Source organism: Carcharhinus amblyrhynchos, chromosome 12, assembly GCF_965287045.1.
Source record: "Carcharhinus amblyrhynchos chromosome 12, sCarAmb.v2.hapA, whole genome shotgun sequence".
Classification (NCBI taxonomy): Eukaryota; Metazoa; Chordata; class Chondrichthyes; order Carcharhiniformes; family Carcharhinidae; genus Carcharhinus; species Carcharhinus amblyrhynchos.
This window is the reverse complement of record NC_137335.1, coordinates 85,223,047-85,239,891: the sequence shown is the minus strand read 5'-3', so window position 1 is coordinate 85,239,891 and position 16,845 is coordinate 85,223,047. Positions and strand designations below refer to the sequence as shown.

The following is a 16,845-nucleotide window of genomic DNA, read 5'->3' as shown; positions in this document are numbered from 1 at the left end:
TACACCTTGGCGGGTCTTGTTGCTGACTGGCAGTGGAGGTCCCTCTAGGAGGGATCCTCTCCTACTATCTTCAGGACCTGGGGTGGAGGCTGGTGCATGCAGCAGTTCCGTACAATCATAGGTTGCACCGGTTCATGGGCTCCCAAGAGATGTGTCCTTTTTGCAATCTTGCAGAGTCCGTGGATCATGTCTACGTTATAGACTGCACATCCTTTTTAGTTATCTTAAAAACATTTTATAGATGTTTTGTTTGCACTTCAGTCCCATGCTCCTGATCTATCTGACGTGCAGTGGGCAGGGAAGGCAGGGGACCTCCTTGTGAATCTGCCTCAGGGCCTGGCCAAACTCATCATCTACAGGTCCAGGCATCGGGCAACACAAGGGGATTGTCTGTCCTGACCATCTGCCCCTCTAGCACGACTACATTTGCGGCCAAGTGTCCCTGGAAAAAGACCATGCAATGCCTGAAGGCACAAGGCACTATTGAGGCCTTCCATGCCCATTGGGCACTGCAGGAGCTGGGGTGCATTATCAACCCCACTAATCACATTTTAATTTTAATGCTGCAAGTTTCCTTCCTGGTTTGTGTTTTGTTTGGGTGGCTCCACGTTTTTTTTTGGAGGGCTACCCTTTTAATTTGTCCCTCAGTTAATTTGATTTAGTTTAATTGTTTAGTCAAAAAGATTGATGAGCCTATCACACAGGCAGTGAGGTTAATATAACAGCATTCCCATCCCACTCCCAGCTCACCCCCAGAAACCAGAACATCATGAGACTGTTCTTCAATAAGGAAAGAACAACTTACATTTATATTGTCTCACCATTTCAGGACATCCCAAAGCACTTCACAGCCAATGATATACTTTTATATGTGCAGTTAGTCTTGTAACATGGGACATTTTGGCACAGCCAATGTGTGCACAGCAAGCTGCCACTACAAGAACAAAGGGCAAAAGACTAACAAGGGAGAGAGTAGGGCCTCTTAAGGATCAACAAGGTCATCTATGTGTGGATCCACAAGAGATGGGTGAGATCCTAAATGAATATTTCTCATCAGTATTTACTGTTGAGGAAAGCATAGATATAAAGAACTTGGGGAAATAAATAATGATGTCTTGAGGAGTGTACATAATACAGAGAAGGAGGTGCTGGAAGTCTTAAAGCGCATCAAAATAGATAAATCCCCTGATGAAGTGTATCCTAGGACATTGTGGGAGACTAGGGAGGAAATTGTGGGTCCCCTAGCTGAGATATTTGTATCATTGATAGTAGCAGGTGAGGTGCCTGAAGATTGGAGAGTGGCAAATGTCGTGCCTTTGTTTAAAAAGGGCTGCAGGAAAAAGCCTGGGAACTACAGGCCAATGAGCCTCACATCTGTGGTGGGTAAATTGTTGGAAAGTATTTTGAAAGACAGGATCTACAGGCATTTAGAGACACAAATTCTGATTAGGGACAATCAGCATGGCTTTGTGAGTGGAAAATCATGTCTCACAAATTTGATTGAATTTTTTGAATGGGTAACCAAGAAGGTAGATGAGGGCAGTGCAGTTGATGTTGTCTGCATGGACTTTTGCAAGGCCTCTGACAAGGTACCACATGGTAGCTTGTTGCGTAAGGTTAAATCTCACGGGATCCAGGGTGAGGTATCTAAATGGATACAAAATTTGCTTCTTGACAGAAGCCAGAGGGTGGTTGTAGGGAATTGTTTTTCAAACTGGGGCCTATAACCAGCAGTTTGCCTCAGGGATCAGTGCTGGGTCCACTGTTATTTGTCATTTATATTAATGATTTGGATGAGAATATAGGAGGCATGGTTAGTAAGTTTGCAGATGACACTAAGATTGGTGACATAGTGGATAGTGAAGAAAGTTATCTCCAACTGCAATGGGATCTTGATCAATTGGACCAGTGGGCTGGCAAATGGCAGATGGAGTTTAATTTAGACAAATGCGAGGTGATGCATTTTGGTAGATTGAACCAGGGCAGGACTTACTCAGTTAATGCTAGGGCACTGGGGAGAGTTACAGAACAAAGAGATCTAGGGGTACATAGCTTCTTGAAAGTGGAGTCATAGGTGGGCAGAGTGGTGAAGAAAGTATTCAGCATGCTTGATTTCATCGGTCAGAACATTGAATACAGGAGTTGGGATGTCTTGTTGAAGTTGTACAAGACATTGGTAAGGCCACGCTTGGAATACTGTGTGTAATTCTGGTCACCCTATTACAGAAAGGATATTATTAAACTAGAAAGAGTGCAGAAAAGATTTACTAGGATGCTACCAGGACTTGATGGATTGAGTTATAAGGAGAGGCTGGATAGACTGGGACTTTTTTCTCTGGAGCGTAGGAGGCTAAGGGGTGATCTTATAGAGGTTTATAGAATAATGAGGGACACAGATCAGCTAGATAATCAATATCTTTTCCCAAAGGTAGGGGAGTCTAAAACTAGAGGACATAGATTTAAGGTGAGAGGGGAGAGATACAAAAAAATCCAGATGGGCAATTTTTTCACACAGAGGGTGGTGAGTGTCTGGAATGAACTGCCAGAGGTAGTAGTCGAGGCGGGTACAATTTTATCTTTTAAGAATCATTTAGATAGTTACATGGATATGATGGGTATAGAGGGATATGAGCCAAAGGCAGGTAATTGTGATTGTCTTAGGGGTTTTTAAAAAAAGTGCGGCATAGACAAGTTGGGGCGAAGGGCTTGTTTCCATGACTCTATAAGAACAAGATAATGACCAGATCACCTGAGGCTTTTTTGTTGGTGTTGATTAACAGAAATGGTAATACTTGTTTAATCTAAATGTTCAGCGGTCAAATGGCAATGCGCAGCTGGAAAAAGACTCGTTCAACATTTGTTACTTAGCCACTGGTGGCGGGGGGTGGGGGAGGGGGGGAGGTGGGGGCAAGGTCAGAAAGTGGTGCCTTTTGGACCATTAAGGATGGTCGTGTTGGCTAAATGATGCAAGTGGTGTGATAGACTGATTTTCATGCTGACATTGGCTGGTGCTGTGTATTAACAATTTGCATTGATATAGCACCACCAAGAGCAAATAACATACTGCCAGGAATGAGGGGTTAGGAGGAGTGATCTGGATTTGAAGAGGGGTCTTAGAAGGACCTTAGGAGGGTAGAGGTGACAGGGTTTAGAGAAAAAAAATTCAGAGATAAGGCTGAGGTAGCTGAAGACACACATAAACATATTGGAGCAAATGGAGGGGGGTCTCAGGAGGCCAAAGTCTGAGATATTAGGAGGAGTGGGAAAGGTTGTACAGTTGGAGAAGGTTACAGACATGGGCAGAAGTGGGGATTTTAAATATGCTTCAAGAATTATGCACAAGTATAGACCAGAGATGACAGTGATGGGTTAGTAGGTGTAGATGTGCTGAAATTGCCAGCAGACAGAGACTGGGAGGTTAGATGGGACATTGCAGAATTCCTGGGAGTAGAGGAGGGGTGAGTGGACTGGTGCTTGGGATTGGAAATTACTAATTGATACATAGCCAGTGAAGTGATCTTTATTTCCTGTAACACCTTGAAAGAAGAAAGAGAGACAGGAGAAACTTAAGGAGGGAATTCTGAAGCTTAGAACCTAGGCAGCTGACAGCATGGCCACTAATAGCAGAAAAATTAAAATGCTCAAGAAGCCAGGATTAAGGGAGAAAAGCTATTTGGGAGAATTGTGGGGCTGAAGGAGATGACAGGGATGGGGTGGGATGTGGCCATGAAGAGATTTAGAAATGGGGTTAAAATTTTAATTAGGGTGTGATATTGAACCAGGAACCAGTGCAGGTAAGCTCAGGGGAGGGGATGGCGGGGGTGGAGTGGAGGGGGATGGCATGAACAGGACTTGGTAGCAGATGCGTGGGAACACCATCAGACGCTAAATCTCCCCCAAACCATGTACCAACCTGCCTTGGAAATATATTGCCATTCCTTCACTGTCGCTGGGTCAAATTCCTGGAACTCCCTCTGTAACAGCGCTGTCCAGAAGTAACAAACGTCACGGTGGGTTTCAGCAATGGTGAGCACTCAGGTAAAGTTATGGAAGCAGAAATCAGCAGTCTTATAATCATAGAATCCTTACAGGAAGAACCCATTCAGCCAGTCAAAGCTGCACCAACAGTAATCCCACCCAGGCCCTATCTCAGTAACTCTACATATTTATCCTGCTAATTCCCCCTGACACTAAGGGACAATAAACCTACCCTGCACATCGTTGGAGTGTGGGAGGAAACCCACGCAGACACGGGGAGAATGTGCATAGTCCACACAGACACTCACCCAAAGCCGCAATTGAACCCAGATCCCTGGTGCTGTGGGACAGAAGTGCGGCCATTGTGCAAGGAAAATTCCTGTTTTCTCCTATTTAAAGTTCTCACTCCAATTTTCACTTTGCCCAATGAAGACGGATCCGTCAGTCACCAGGTCTCTGGGATACTCTTCCAAGATCAATTTGTACGCCAGTTGTCTCACGCTTTCAAAAAGACTCCTGAGGATCCCTTTCTCTGTTCTGTTTGATGTCCCCTGGCATAACTTGGAACTTACCCATGGCTAAGATTTTGGAGAGAATTATGTTGATGAGAGAATTATGAGAGAATTATGTCTTTCACAACAAAATGAATTTGCACAGGGTTTTAAAACGGAAATTGCAACAGGCTGCAGGCATGGAAGATATGCATTCAAAGCAAATGACTTTCTATACTGCAGCCAAGACAATGAGAGACAACTGATTCATATGAGACTCAAGTCCCTGCTGTATTTATTCATCCTGAGATATTAAACTGATAAGGACAGAAACTACACTTGATCTTAGCCGAGAAGCGATGAGAATTGTAGGAAAGGTGTATGAAGCCACAACCCAAAAAGAGCGACTTGTTAGTTCGCGATTGGTGGATCAAGTGTGATACCAGGACTGGTAAAGCCGCAGGGAGAATAAATAATAAATGTAGAATCAGTCAGATCAGCCAGGCTGACTGTGCCGCTCCGGAAGCTGCATCTTTCATTTAACTTTTAAAACTTTTCAAAGGTTCGCGGCTTCCGGGTCTGCTTTCTCCTGATTGGCTGGCTCGACTGTTACAATGATGATTGGGTGGCATTGCAGCCAATCAGAAAAGTTAGGCAGGAAATTCGGATTTTGAAGCGGTGGCGGTGAATTTCAGCGCCTTTTTCATCAGCCAGAATCCAGCCCAGAGAGATCCAGCCCGGAGAGAGAGGGATCCAGCCCAGAGAGATCCAGCCCGGAGAGAGAGGGATCCAGCCCAGAGAGATCCAGCCTGGTGAGAGAGAGAGAGAGATCTAGCCCGGGGAGAGAGGGATCCAACCCGGTGGGAGAGAGATTCAGCCCAGGGAGGGATCCAGCCCGGGGAGAGAGGGATCCAGTCCGAACAGAGAGAGATCTAGTCCGGGGAGAGAGAGAGAGATCCAGCCCGGGGAGAGAGATCCAGCCCAGGGAGAGAGGGATCCAGTCCCGGGTGAGATCAAGTCCTGAGTAGTTTGGTTCTGAGTGAAGGAAGATGTGTGGTCGGAGGAGCATGTGGATCTGGGGTGAGGGTCTAAGGGCGCTGGGGTCTTTCTGTCTGGGGATCGGAGAGGTCTGGGATCTGTGTGGGGATTTGTGTGTGTGAGCGTGTTGTTTGTGTGGCGACCTAGGGATATGTCTGGGGATTTGGGGATATGTTTGGGGATTTGGGGCTATGCCCAAAGATGTGCAGTTTGGATGGATTGGCCATGCTAAATTGCCCCTTAGTGTCCCAAGGTGTGTAAGTTAGCGAGGTAAATACGTGGGGGGATTGAGGTTGTGGGAGGGGGGGGGCTAGGTAAGATACTCTGTCAGAGTTGGTGCAGACTCGATGGGCTGAATGGCCTCAGGTCTCTTCCCCCTCACTTTTCTCCTAATCAGATGCTCCTTTTGACTTGCCTATTTGACCACATTTTAATCACCTGTGCCAGTATCACCCTGTGTACTGCCCTGGACACCAGGAGAACTCCTGCTTCCCAATAGCCATGAGATCTATCACATCTGCCTGGGAGGGCCTTGATCTAACATAAGAACATAAACATAAGAACATAAGAAATAGGAGCAGGAGTAGGCCATCTAGCCCTTCGAGCCTGCCCCGCCAACTCCATGCGCCCTTACCTTCTGCAATAACCTCTTGTGAGGTACCTTGTCAAACGCCTTCTGAAAATCAAGAAAGACCACATCCACCGGCTCTCCTCTATCCACTGCCCTAGACACATTCTCATAGAACTCCAATAAATTCATCAGACATGTTGTGCAGAAGATGGCGTCCCAACAGTGCAGCACTCCTTCAGTACCGCACTGACGTGTTCAGCCTTTATCATGGCCAGAATGTTATGACCATTCATACCAGCAGGATTTGCTCATTCTAGTGCAGTGAATGAAGTCTTGGCTGAGCACCAAGTTCTCTGACCTCGCTGCAGTGAGAGCCCGTGGTGTGAGCGGTCGGTAAGATCGCATCCGATATGTTTGTGTGTCCGGCTTAGAGTCCTAACCCCTGACCCAATATCTCATTACATGAAGTATCTCAAACTTTGAGCTACGATTGGTCATCTCTAATTAGCTCCGCATTGGATGGACAGTTAGTTGATTTTCTCTCAGTCAGGTTTTAAATGATGTTTTTATTTAAAATAAAATTTCTTTTTGGTTTCAGTGTTGTGAGAAACGGCCAGGAAGATTGTGACGACCCACATCCCTTTGACAATGAAGTGCACAATTGCTGTCACCCCCTCGGCCCCCTTTAAGGTCCGTACGGTCAGCGGTACCGATGATGGACAGAAGGTGGAGACATGCCCCAGGATGAAGAGCAGCCTTCAGCATGACTCAGATTGTCCGCAGCGCTGCCACAACTCAGAGTCTGCAGGCTTCACATTCATATCCTCCGCTGTGGGTGAACTGAGTGGCACTGAGACTCCCAAAGCAAACCCTCATCTTAAACCACCGGGATGTTTTTGTGACTCTTCTGATTCTAATCACTCTCGGGACAGTGGCTACCACTCTCGGGACAGTGGCTACCTGTCTCAGGACAGTGACTACCACTCTCAGGACAGTGACTACCACTCTCGGGACAGTGGCTACCACTCTCGGGACAGTGGCTACCACTCTCGGAACAGTGGCTACCTGTCTCGGGACAGTGGCTACCACTCTCAGGACAGTGGCTACCACTCTCAGGACAGTGGCTACCACTCTCGGAACAGTGGCTACCTGTCTCGGGACAGTGGCTACCACTCTCGGGACAGTGGCTACCTGTCTCGGGACAGTAGTTACCTGTCTCCACTGAATCAGCCCTCTCTCTTGGCTGAGGACGAAGTGCAGCTTGTTCCAGATGGCAGTCACCAAGCTGGGAGCTCATCTGAAGGCCGAGATTGCTCTGGGGAGCAGCCTTGGAACCGGACTTTGGGGAAGGAGATGGAAGATCCCACAACTTTGTCCAGTGCACACAGTGTGGTGGCGAATCTCAAACTCGAGGAGAAAGCTGTAAAGTCACCTGAGAAAAGCTGTGCGCCTGCTGAGTGGAAAATGCTGCCCGCCCTGAGGGCTGGGTGGTTAGCTTGCCAAGCTGTGGATCGTGAAAAAGGCAAACAGAAGGAAACAATACAGGGGCAAAACTGCAATGTCAAGAAACTCATTGGCAGGAAGATGGGGCTAGAATATGTGGACATTTGTAAAGAGCTTTTACACAGCGGAGTCCCTGCACTTCTGGAAAAAATCAAGGGGTATCTGCCTCTCACTGACCTCCTGAAGTAAGTTTCATGTACCAGTTTACTCCTACCTAACCCCTGTGTAGTGTGCTGTATCGATCCTTGGTTAGGTAACCCATGAAGCACTGAGTAGTTGTGGTCTCCACAAGGGATATGGAGGCATTGGCAAAATTACAAATGATTGCGAGGATGATCCACTTTTTCGAAGGCTGAACAAGCTGTGAATATTATAGCTAAAAAAGAGGAAGCTGAGTGCTCTTATAAAAGCAGATTTCAACAGTAAAGTGGGAGGCTTTATTAAACTGCCTGAGATTTCTGCCTCCATAGGCAGAGTCACGTCATAGTCACATAACTAGAATCATAGAAACCTTAGAGTGCAGAAAGAGGCCCTTCGGCCCATTGAGTCTGCACCGACGAAATCCCACCCAGGCCCTACCCCCATATCCCTACATATTTTACCTGCTAATCCCTTTAACCTATACATCTCAGGACAATAAGGGGCAATTTTAGCATGGCCAGTTAACCTAACCCACACATCTTTGGACTGTGGGAGGAAACCGGAGCACCCGGAGGGAACTCACGCAGACACGAGGAGAATGTGCAAACTCCACACAGACAGTGACCCAAGCCAGGAATTGAACCCAGGCCACTGGATCTGTGAAGCAGCAGTGCTAACCACTGTGCTACCCTGCTGCCCGATGGACGAATAGACATCAGAAAGTCAGACATGTCGATCAGACTGGTTACATTTCAAAATCCAAACACTGATTTGATTTCATTTATTACTGTCACTTGTATTAACATACAGTGAAAAGTATTGTTTCTTGCACGCTGTACAAAGCATACCGTTCATAGAGAAGGAAAGGGAGAGTGCAGAATGTAGGGTTTCAGTCATAGCTAGAGTGTTGCAAGGTAAGTCCATTCAAAAGTCCGACAGCAGCAGGGAAAAAGCTGTTCTTGAGTCAGTTGGTATGTGACTTCAGACTTTTGTATGTTTTTCCCAACAGAAGAAGATGGAAGAGAGAATGTCCGGGATGCATAGGGTCCTTAATTATGTTGGCTGTTTTGCCGAGGCAGTGGGAAATGTAGACAGAGTCAATGGATGGAAGACTGGTTTGTGTGATGGATTGGGCTACATTCATGAGCTTTTGTAGTTCCTTGCGGTCTTGGGTAGAGCAGGAGTCATACCAAGCTGTGATACAACCAGAAAGAGTGCTTTCTAGGGTGCATCTGTAAAAGTTGGTGGGAGTCATCGCTGACATGCCAAATTTCCTTAGTCTTCTGAGAAAGTAGAGGTATTGGTGGGCTTTCTGAATTATAGTGTCGGCATGGAGGGACCATGACAGGTTGTTGGTGATCTGGACACCTAAAAGGTTGCAGCTCTCGACCCTTTCTACATCACCCCACACTTTTCAGGGTTAAATTCCTTTTGCCTCTGCTCTGCCCATCTGACCAGCTTGTCTATATCATCCAGTAATCTAAGGCTTTCCTCCTCTCTTTATTACGCCACCAATTTTAGTGCAAACTTATGGATCATAACCCCTACATTCACATCTAGATCATAATACAAGCAGCAAGGGATACAACACTGACCCCTATGGTGCACTATTGGACACAGGCTTCCAGTCATAAAAACAATTTTCATCATCTCTGCCTCTCCCCACGAGGCCAGTTTTGGATCCAAACTGCCTTGGATCCCATGGGCTTTTACTTTATGGATCAGTTTCCCGTATGGTTCCTTGTCAAGGTTTCCTGAAATTCATGTCAACTACATCAAATGCACTCATCTACACACTTATTCACCTCCTTGGAAAATTCAATTAAGTTTGTTAGATATGATCTCCCCCTGATAAAGCCACACTGACTGTGAAGCCACAATTTTATTTGTAAAGCTACAGTAGCTGAAACCATGACTTTCGTTGTTCTTTCTCAACAGATGTGCCAAGGTGAGCAAGACTTGGAGAAGGATTATTTTTGGCAATAAAACACGAAGGCAGTTCGTGAAGGAGGTTTCTCACTTAGAAAGAGTAGGTCATTTTTCTTCACTTCCTTTTCAAGCTGGGAATCCTGGTAAACACTGGTAGAGTTGATGGGCAAACCTTGGTAGACTGCTCCACAATGTGGCAATGACGAGGTGGAGCGGGCGGGGGGGGAAGAGATTCCTCTGATCCGGTTACAAGGGCTTTAGGATAGAATCCAGGGGATACAGTGATATTTCCAGGTGGTCGCTGTAGAGGTTTGACCATTTGCTCAAATGGCCAATCGTAATTTTGTCGGGTTGTTTAACTACGAACAGTGAGTGACTGGGTGGGTCACAGGTTCTCTGTTTATTGGACGTGAGTTTATAATCCTCATCTCCTCATTCATTCATAGCCTGCCCCACCCCTATAGCATGGTTGGCTAGTATTTGCTTGTTCAGAAGAATAAGGAATCATCTGATCAAGATGTTCCACCTGGTTGGGAGCGAAGGCGGAGAAGGAGCAAAGCCTCCTTGTGAACCTGCTTCTGGGCCTGGCAAAGCTTGCCTTCTACAAGACCAGGCAGCGGGCAACTGAGGGGGTTATTTGACACAACTGCCTGCCCCTCTATGGCGGCTATTTTCATGACTAGGTGTTCCTGGAGAGGGAGAATGTGGTATCTGAGGCACCGTTAATGCCTTCCGTGCCCGCTGGGCACCGCTGGGACTGAGGGTGCATTATTGACCCCTCTGATCACATTTTAATTTGATGTTTCATGTTTCCTTCCACTTTGTCCTTTGTTTCAGGCGGTTCCCCTTCTTAAGTTCCCCACGTTAAGTTGATTTAGTTTACTTGGTTGGCCAAAAAGATTGGTGTTCAAAATATTACTGGGATTTAATAGGGACTACTTCCCCTGGCGGAGGAGGCCTGGATTAAGGGGCAGGTTGTTCAGGGTGGAACGCCAGGAAGAACTGCTTCACACAAAGAGTGGTGACAATCTGGAACTCTGCCCTTCAAGAGGTTATGGATTCTGGGGAGATAATTGGAGTGTTCCAGGCTGAAGTTGACCAATTTTTGTTGAGCAAAAGCAAATGGAATTGGTGTAAAAGATTATTCTAATTAAAAGACAGCCTGGAGGGGCTGAATGGCCCTCTTGTTCCTGAAGCTCTTCCACACTTGTATTCAATTTTCCGGATGCTCTTCATCCTGTTATGTTTTTGCCGTTTTGTTTTAACCAGTGTTTTTCTTTCCCACACATTGTCAGATGTCGGCTGCTGACGTTCCGGGTGACAAAACCATCCGCAGGTACACTGTTTCCCGAGGAGCGTTGTCTGCTGTGCAACGTCTGGGCACAAATTCCCCTCAGAAAAGCTCGATTCAGACCTCCAGCCCTGACAAGCTCAAACCCAGTTCCAAAAATTGGATACGGAACCAACAGGTAACTTAATTTTCCGCTACCCTTTTTGTAACAAAGTTCTTCCTGATTTCACTCCTCACTCTGCTTGGCACTTGTACTAAAATTATTTTAAATTTATTTGTTAGTGTCACAAGTAGGTTTACATTAACACTACGACGAAGTTGCCGTGAAATTCCTCTAGTCACCACACTCCGACATGCTTGGGTACACCGAGGGAATATTAAACACAGCCAATGGGGTGCCTAACCAGCACGTCCTTTGGACCGTGTGAGGAAACTGGAGCACTCCGAGGAAACCTATGCAGACATGGGGAGAAAGTGCAAACTTAACACAGACAGTCACCCAAGCCGGGAATTGAACCTAGTTCTCAGGCACTGTGAGGCAGCAGTGCTAACCACTGTGCCACAGTGCCATTATATTTCTTTGTTCTGATCTTTCCCACCAGATAAACGTTTCTCTCTATCTCTCTAACTCATCAAACCACTTGGTTATTTTTAAGGACCTCAATTAGATCATCTCTGTTGTCTAAACTCAAGGGAATGCGAGTCTGAGTGCATGCATCATTATTAATCCATTACACCCCAGCATCAACCCAGTGAATCTGCCCTGTACCCTCCTCCAACTCCAGAGTCTGATCTGGTCCCTGTACAAACTAAGAGTCAGTTCCTCACAGTTATAGGTGGAGCTGCCTCGTTTTACAAAGTGAACAGGTTTTATTTTCAAAGTCAAGAGGCGGGATGGACTTGTCCGTGGGGATCCAGTCCAGCCCAAACAGACTGAACATTCTGCCTGGGATGAATGTGGGCCTGAAAGAAAGACTCCCTATTGCTCCCCACGGTGGCCAGGGAGTTAACACTGCTGCCTCACAGCGCCGGGGACTGGGGTTCGAATCCGGACTTGAGTCACTGTCTGTGTGGAGTCTGCAAGTTCTCCCCATGTCTGCGTGGGTTTTCTCCAGGTGCTACGGTTTCCTCCCACAGTCCGGATGACATGCTGGTTAGGTGCATAGGCTAAATTGTCCCTCCATGTACCCGAGCAAACACCAGAGTGTGGCGACTAGGAGATTTTCACAGTAACTTCATTGCACTGTTAATGTAAGCCTACTTGTGACACTAATAAACAAACTTAAACTAGCTCCTGATGTCTGTTTTGTGTTTTAAACTTGCCACAGTGATTTCCTGAATGTGGCCACCTACACTTAGTAAATGCACTGTGGTTTTTCTCTCTCTTTTTCCCCCACCTCCAGCTCGTGAAGCTCATCAAGCCTGAGGAGACCCTCAAGACCTGCCCTATGTGCAGCTCACTGGCTAGGTTTTTGCCTTCTGAGCAGAGGGCGACCTGCAGTAGCAAGGACTGCTCCTACGATTACTGTTCGCTCTGTTTCAATACCTATCACGGTTCTAAGGAGTGTGATCACCGCCGTTTCAGGAAAAGGTCCCAGTTACACCCACAAGCTGGCAGCAAAAAGAGCAAGCAGAACTTAAAACGGTTATGACGGAGGATAGCAAGTGTGCGTGTCTGTGTATGTGCGTGTGTTAAATGTAAATACGTTTTGTCCATTCGAAGAAAAAGAATTTCAGAAAAAAATAAATTGTGCTTTAAAACAGCTTTATGGGGAATGTTTTATTTTAAAATCTAGAAAGTTTGCTTTAAAAAATTTTTAAAAATTAATTTATAAATATATATATATATGCCAATGATTGTTGTAACGCAGAATGAACATGTCATGCAGACATTTTAATAATGTAAAAGTTTCCTGGTAAATTGTAACTTCCAGTGATCAGAGATAAGCTGTCTGTATTTATTTACATAATTGACTCAGGACTTTTAATATTCTGTCTGGCCCATTGTTCAATGTGTAGTTTCTGTTGTCCGTTTGCTACCCTGTTTACTGTCGTAAATTATTTTGTAAAATTTATATCACTTTTCTTTTGTCATGTGAAGTATTCGCTGTTCAATAAATGCATAAGAACCTGGCTACTTTGGATTTTTTTTAAAAACTGAAACAGGTGATTATTGCTGCTGGGGGGGGCGGAGGGTGGGGGGGGCGGAGGGTGGGGGGGGTGGTGAGGGAAGTGCGGTAAATTGTGGGGTGAATGAGACTAAGAAGTTGTCTTGAACTGGGGTAGAGTGAACCTGATAATGTTACAAACAGGAAGACCAAGGGCACTCAAGAATTGCTTGATTTTGTAGCCAGGAGATGGAGAGAATGTAATTCAAGTGCATTTAACAACTCGAGTGCTTTTGATTTAATGTAATGTTGGTCAGAAAACCTGAGCCAGGAAATTTATGTTGCAACAGGAGAAGAACATTCACCCTCTTGGGCATCCTCTGCCCTTTACTGAGATCATGGCTAATCTGTCTCATAATGTCACCTTCTCTCCATATCCTCAGCTGAAAATCACTGATGAGATTGTGTGAGGAAATATTTCCTGATTTCAGAATGGACTGGCTCCAATTTTAAATTTGTGCCAATTACTTACTAGCTAAAAATTTTTCTTTCAGTTGCAATCTGTAACCTTGATTGGGGAAGTTTACCTTTTTTCAATTCATTCATGGGACATGGATGTCACTAGCTGGCCAACATTTATTCCCTGTTCCTAGTTGTCCGTGGAGGGCAGTTAACCGCATTGCTGTGAGTTTGAAGTCACATGTAGGCCAGACCAGGTAAGGATGGCAGATTTCCTTCCCTAAAGGACATTAATGAACCAGCTGGGTTTTTCTGACAACTGGCGACAGTTTCATGGTCTTCAATAGATTCTTAAATTGCAGATTTTTTTTATTGAATTCAATTTCCACCATCTACTGTGACGGGATTTGAACCCAGATCTCCAGAACATTAGCTGAGTTTTCAGATTAATATTCTAGCGATAATACCACTAGCCCATCACCTTCTTGACATAGTGAATAATGTCCCTGCCTCTAAGTCAGAGGTTCCAGGCCTGTTCCCCCGTCTAGGATTCAATGGTCGAGGAAGCTGTGTTCATTATGTGGTCAGAGAGATTGAATATGAATCTGTAAATCTTTCCAACACACCAATGGCACCTGTAAAAGTGAGAGGGATTCATAGAATTCCTACAGTGCCAGAGGAGGCCATTCAGCCCATCAAGTCTGCAGTGATACTGCCCCAGTCAGGTCCTATCCCCACTTAACTACCCTGCTAATCCCTCTAACCTATCACATCCCAGGACACTAAGCATGAACAATCAACCTAACCTTTGGACTGTGGGAGGAAACTGGAGCAAACACGGGGAGAATGCGAAAACAGATACAGTGACCCAAGCTGGGAATCAAACCCAGCTCCTTGGAGCTGTGAGACAGCAGTGCTAACCACTGCACCACCATGCTGCCCCTGTCTGACAGACACAATGTTGGTGCCTTGGCCATCAGTGTCCATAGCTCCAGATTACAACATGCAGGGAAAAATCCATGTTGTTATAGCAACTCGGACTGAGTGCACAATAAGACAACAGAACCACACCTTGTTCAGAACAAGCCCTCAATCTACAGGAATACAATTTATAGAACGCAACGAAATAGAAATATTTCAATGTAGATGTGACATTGGCATATTTTCAAATTATTTCCTCTGGTGAGGGGAATTTAAAGCAAAGAGAAATGAACGTAAGCTCAGAGCAAGGCTGCTTAATGGTGACATCAGGCTCACGAAGACCGGTGGAAATCTTTAACTCTCAGTTCGAAAGGCTGTCGATTCTGGGAGAAATTACTGATGATTTTCAGACTGAGGTGGACGGGTTTTTGTTCAGTAAGTTTATCCGAGTGGAGGCCTTGTGAAGGAGGGGGAAGAATCCCTGCCTCTGAACCAGAGGCTGCAGGTTCGAGACCCACTTCAGGATTTGATGACCAAGGAAGGTGTATTCATAAAGCAGCCAAACAGCTTGAGCATCCACCCACAAATCCTTCCCATACACACAGCAGACAGTAAAAATCAGTGAGTGTCCTGGTTAGCCAGAAACTGGCCCAGTAGCACAGTGGCACAGTGTTTGGCACTGCTGTCTCACAGCTCCAGGGACCTGGGTTCAATTCCCGACTTGGGTCATTGTCTGTGTGGAGTCTGCAGGTTCTCCCTGTGCCTACGTGAGTTTCCTCTGGGTGCTCCGGTTTTCTCCCAGAGTGACACCAATAAATAAACTTTAAAATAAGGCACATTGCTGCGATACCTTATCAAACATAACCATGAACAGAGCAGCGCAGTTAGCCCTGCTGCCTCAGAGTGTCAGAGACCCGGGTTCAATTCCCAGCTTGGGTCGCTGTCTATGTGGAGTTTGCACATCCTCCTTGTGTCTGCATGGGTTTCCCTAGGTACTCTGGTCTCCTCCCACAGTCCAAAGATGTGCAGGTTAGATGAATTGGCCATGCTAAATTTTCTCTCAGTGTACCCAAACAGGCGCCGGAGTGTGGCAACTCAGGGATTTTCACAGTATCTTCATTGCAGTGTTAATGTCAGCCTATTTGTGATTAATAAATAAACTTTATGTTCATCAGTGTCCTGTCTGGTGAAGAGTGAAGGTATAGAGAACAAAGGGGGTGGGGCGGGTGGGGGGATAAATGGCGTTGAGATACAGATCAGCCATGATCTAACTGAATGGGTTAGGCTTGTGGGGGCTGAATGGCCTCTTCCCCTTTCTAATCCTCGGTGTAAACTCAAATATCTGTTGGCAGAAATGTGACCAAACGAGCTCAAATTGTGGTCTAGTACCAGCTTCATCCAAATCTCAGAGTTTCCCAGAGAGAGGTACATATAAGGAGGAAATGGAACATGTTAATGTGGGCCTGGAGTCACATAGAAAGCCCAGACTGGATCAGTACAGCAAGTTTCCTTCCAGCAAAGACGTGAGTGAACAAGTTCAGTTTTTATGACAACCTGAAGGTTGTTTTTACTGACACTGAATTTAAAAAGAAAATTTTAATTCAAGTCCCCAAACTTCCATGGTGGGATTTAAACTCCTGTTTAACTCTGTGATTATGAATCCAGGGTTTATCTTTGTGATAAAATGCACCGGGCCTGATGTTAATGTAATGCACTATCTTGTCACTAGATGTCACCCCATTATAGTTTTGGAGAAAGCAGGGAAGAGGAAACTTCCTGATTGGCCCAGTATTAACGTCTTGTGGCAACTCATTTGAAATAAATAATCAGGAAATCTGGGGTTAAAATTGCATCAATCACCATAGGTTCAAATTGAAGAAACATCTCTCTCCATCTGTCCAAAACAACCCAAGCGCAGACACATAATGAATTACTATGAAGCAGATCATTTACGCACAGCAAGATTCCACAAACAATGTTGAAATGAATGGTCAAATAGTTAGGCAATACGAGTTGAAAATCAAATGGGCCAAGACATTGGAGATGTCCTTCAAACATTGCTGTAGAATAAGTAGATAAGAAATGGGAGCAGGAGTAGGCCAGCCAACTTTTTGAAATCGCTCTGCCATTCAGTAAGTCTCTGGATGATCTGCCCTGGCCCCACCTTTCTGCAGTGTGCCCATATTATTAATTCCACAGGAGTCCTGAATGCACTCACTCAGCGTCCACAGCTCTCCCAGATTCTAGAGAACTTCAAAGATTCACAACTCCTTGAGTGAAGGCATTTCTTCTTTATCTCAGTCCTAATTGATTGACTGTTTAATCTGAAACTGATGGCTTAGGCATCGTTTCAAAATCTTATCTGAAAAATCACCACCTCCTGGGAGAGTCTAAACCCCCGTGAAATAATTCTGC

General features: G+C 45.5%; 1 protein-coding gene across 1 annotated transcript; it reads left to right on the top strand.

The window, feature by feature from the left end:
* The first annotated feature begins 6,726 nt into the window (after nucleotides 1–6,726).
* Nucleotides 6,727–12,614, top strand: LOC145350478 (uncharacterized). Its single transcript, XM_080199677.1, has 4 exons — nucleotides 6,727–7,766; nucleotides 9,661–9,751; nucleotides 10,947–11,120; nucleotides 12,346–12,614. Exons 1-4 carry the CDS (start codon nucleotides 6,727–6,729, stop codon nucleotides 12,592–12,594), a joined length of 1,554 nt encoding a protein of 517 aa, XP_080055803.1. The 3' UTR covers nucleotides 12,595–12,614.
* Nucleotides 12,615–16,845: the final 4,231 nt, after the last annotated feature.

Coding starts and splice junctions, on each gene's coding strand:
- LOC145350478 (XM_080199677.1), top strand. CDS start 6,727: ATGAAGTGCACAATTGCTGTCACCCCCTCGGCCCCCTTTAAGGTCCGT. Junction 9,752..10,946: donor AGGTTTCTCACTTAGAAAGA/GTAGGTCATTTT, acceptor ACACATTGTCAG/ATGTCGGCTGCTGACGTTCC. Junction 11,121..12,345: donor ATTGGATACGGAACCAACAG/GTAACTTAATTT, acceptor CCCCACCTCCAG/CTCGTGAAGCTCATCAAGCC.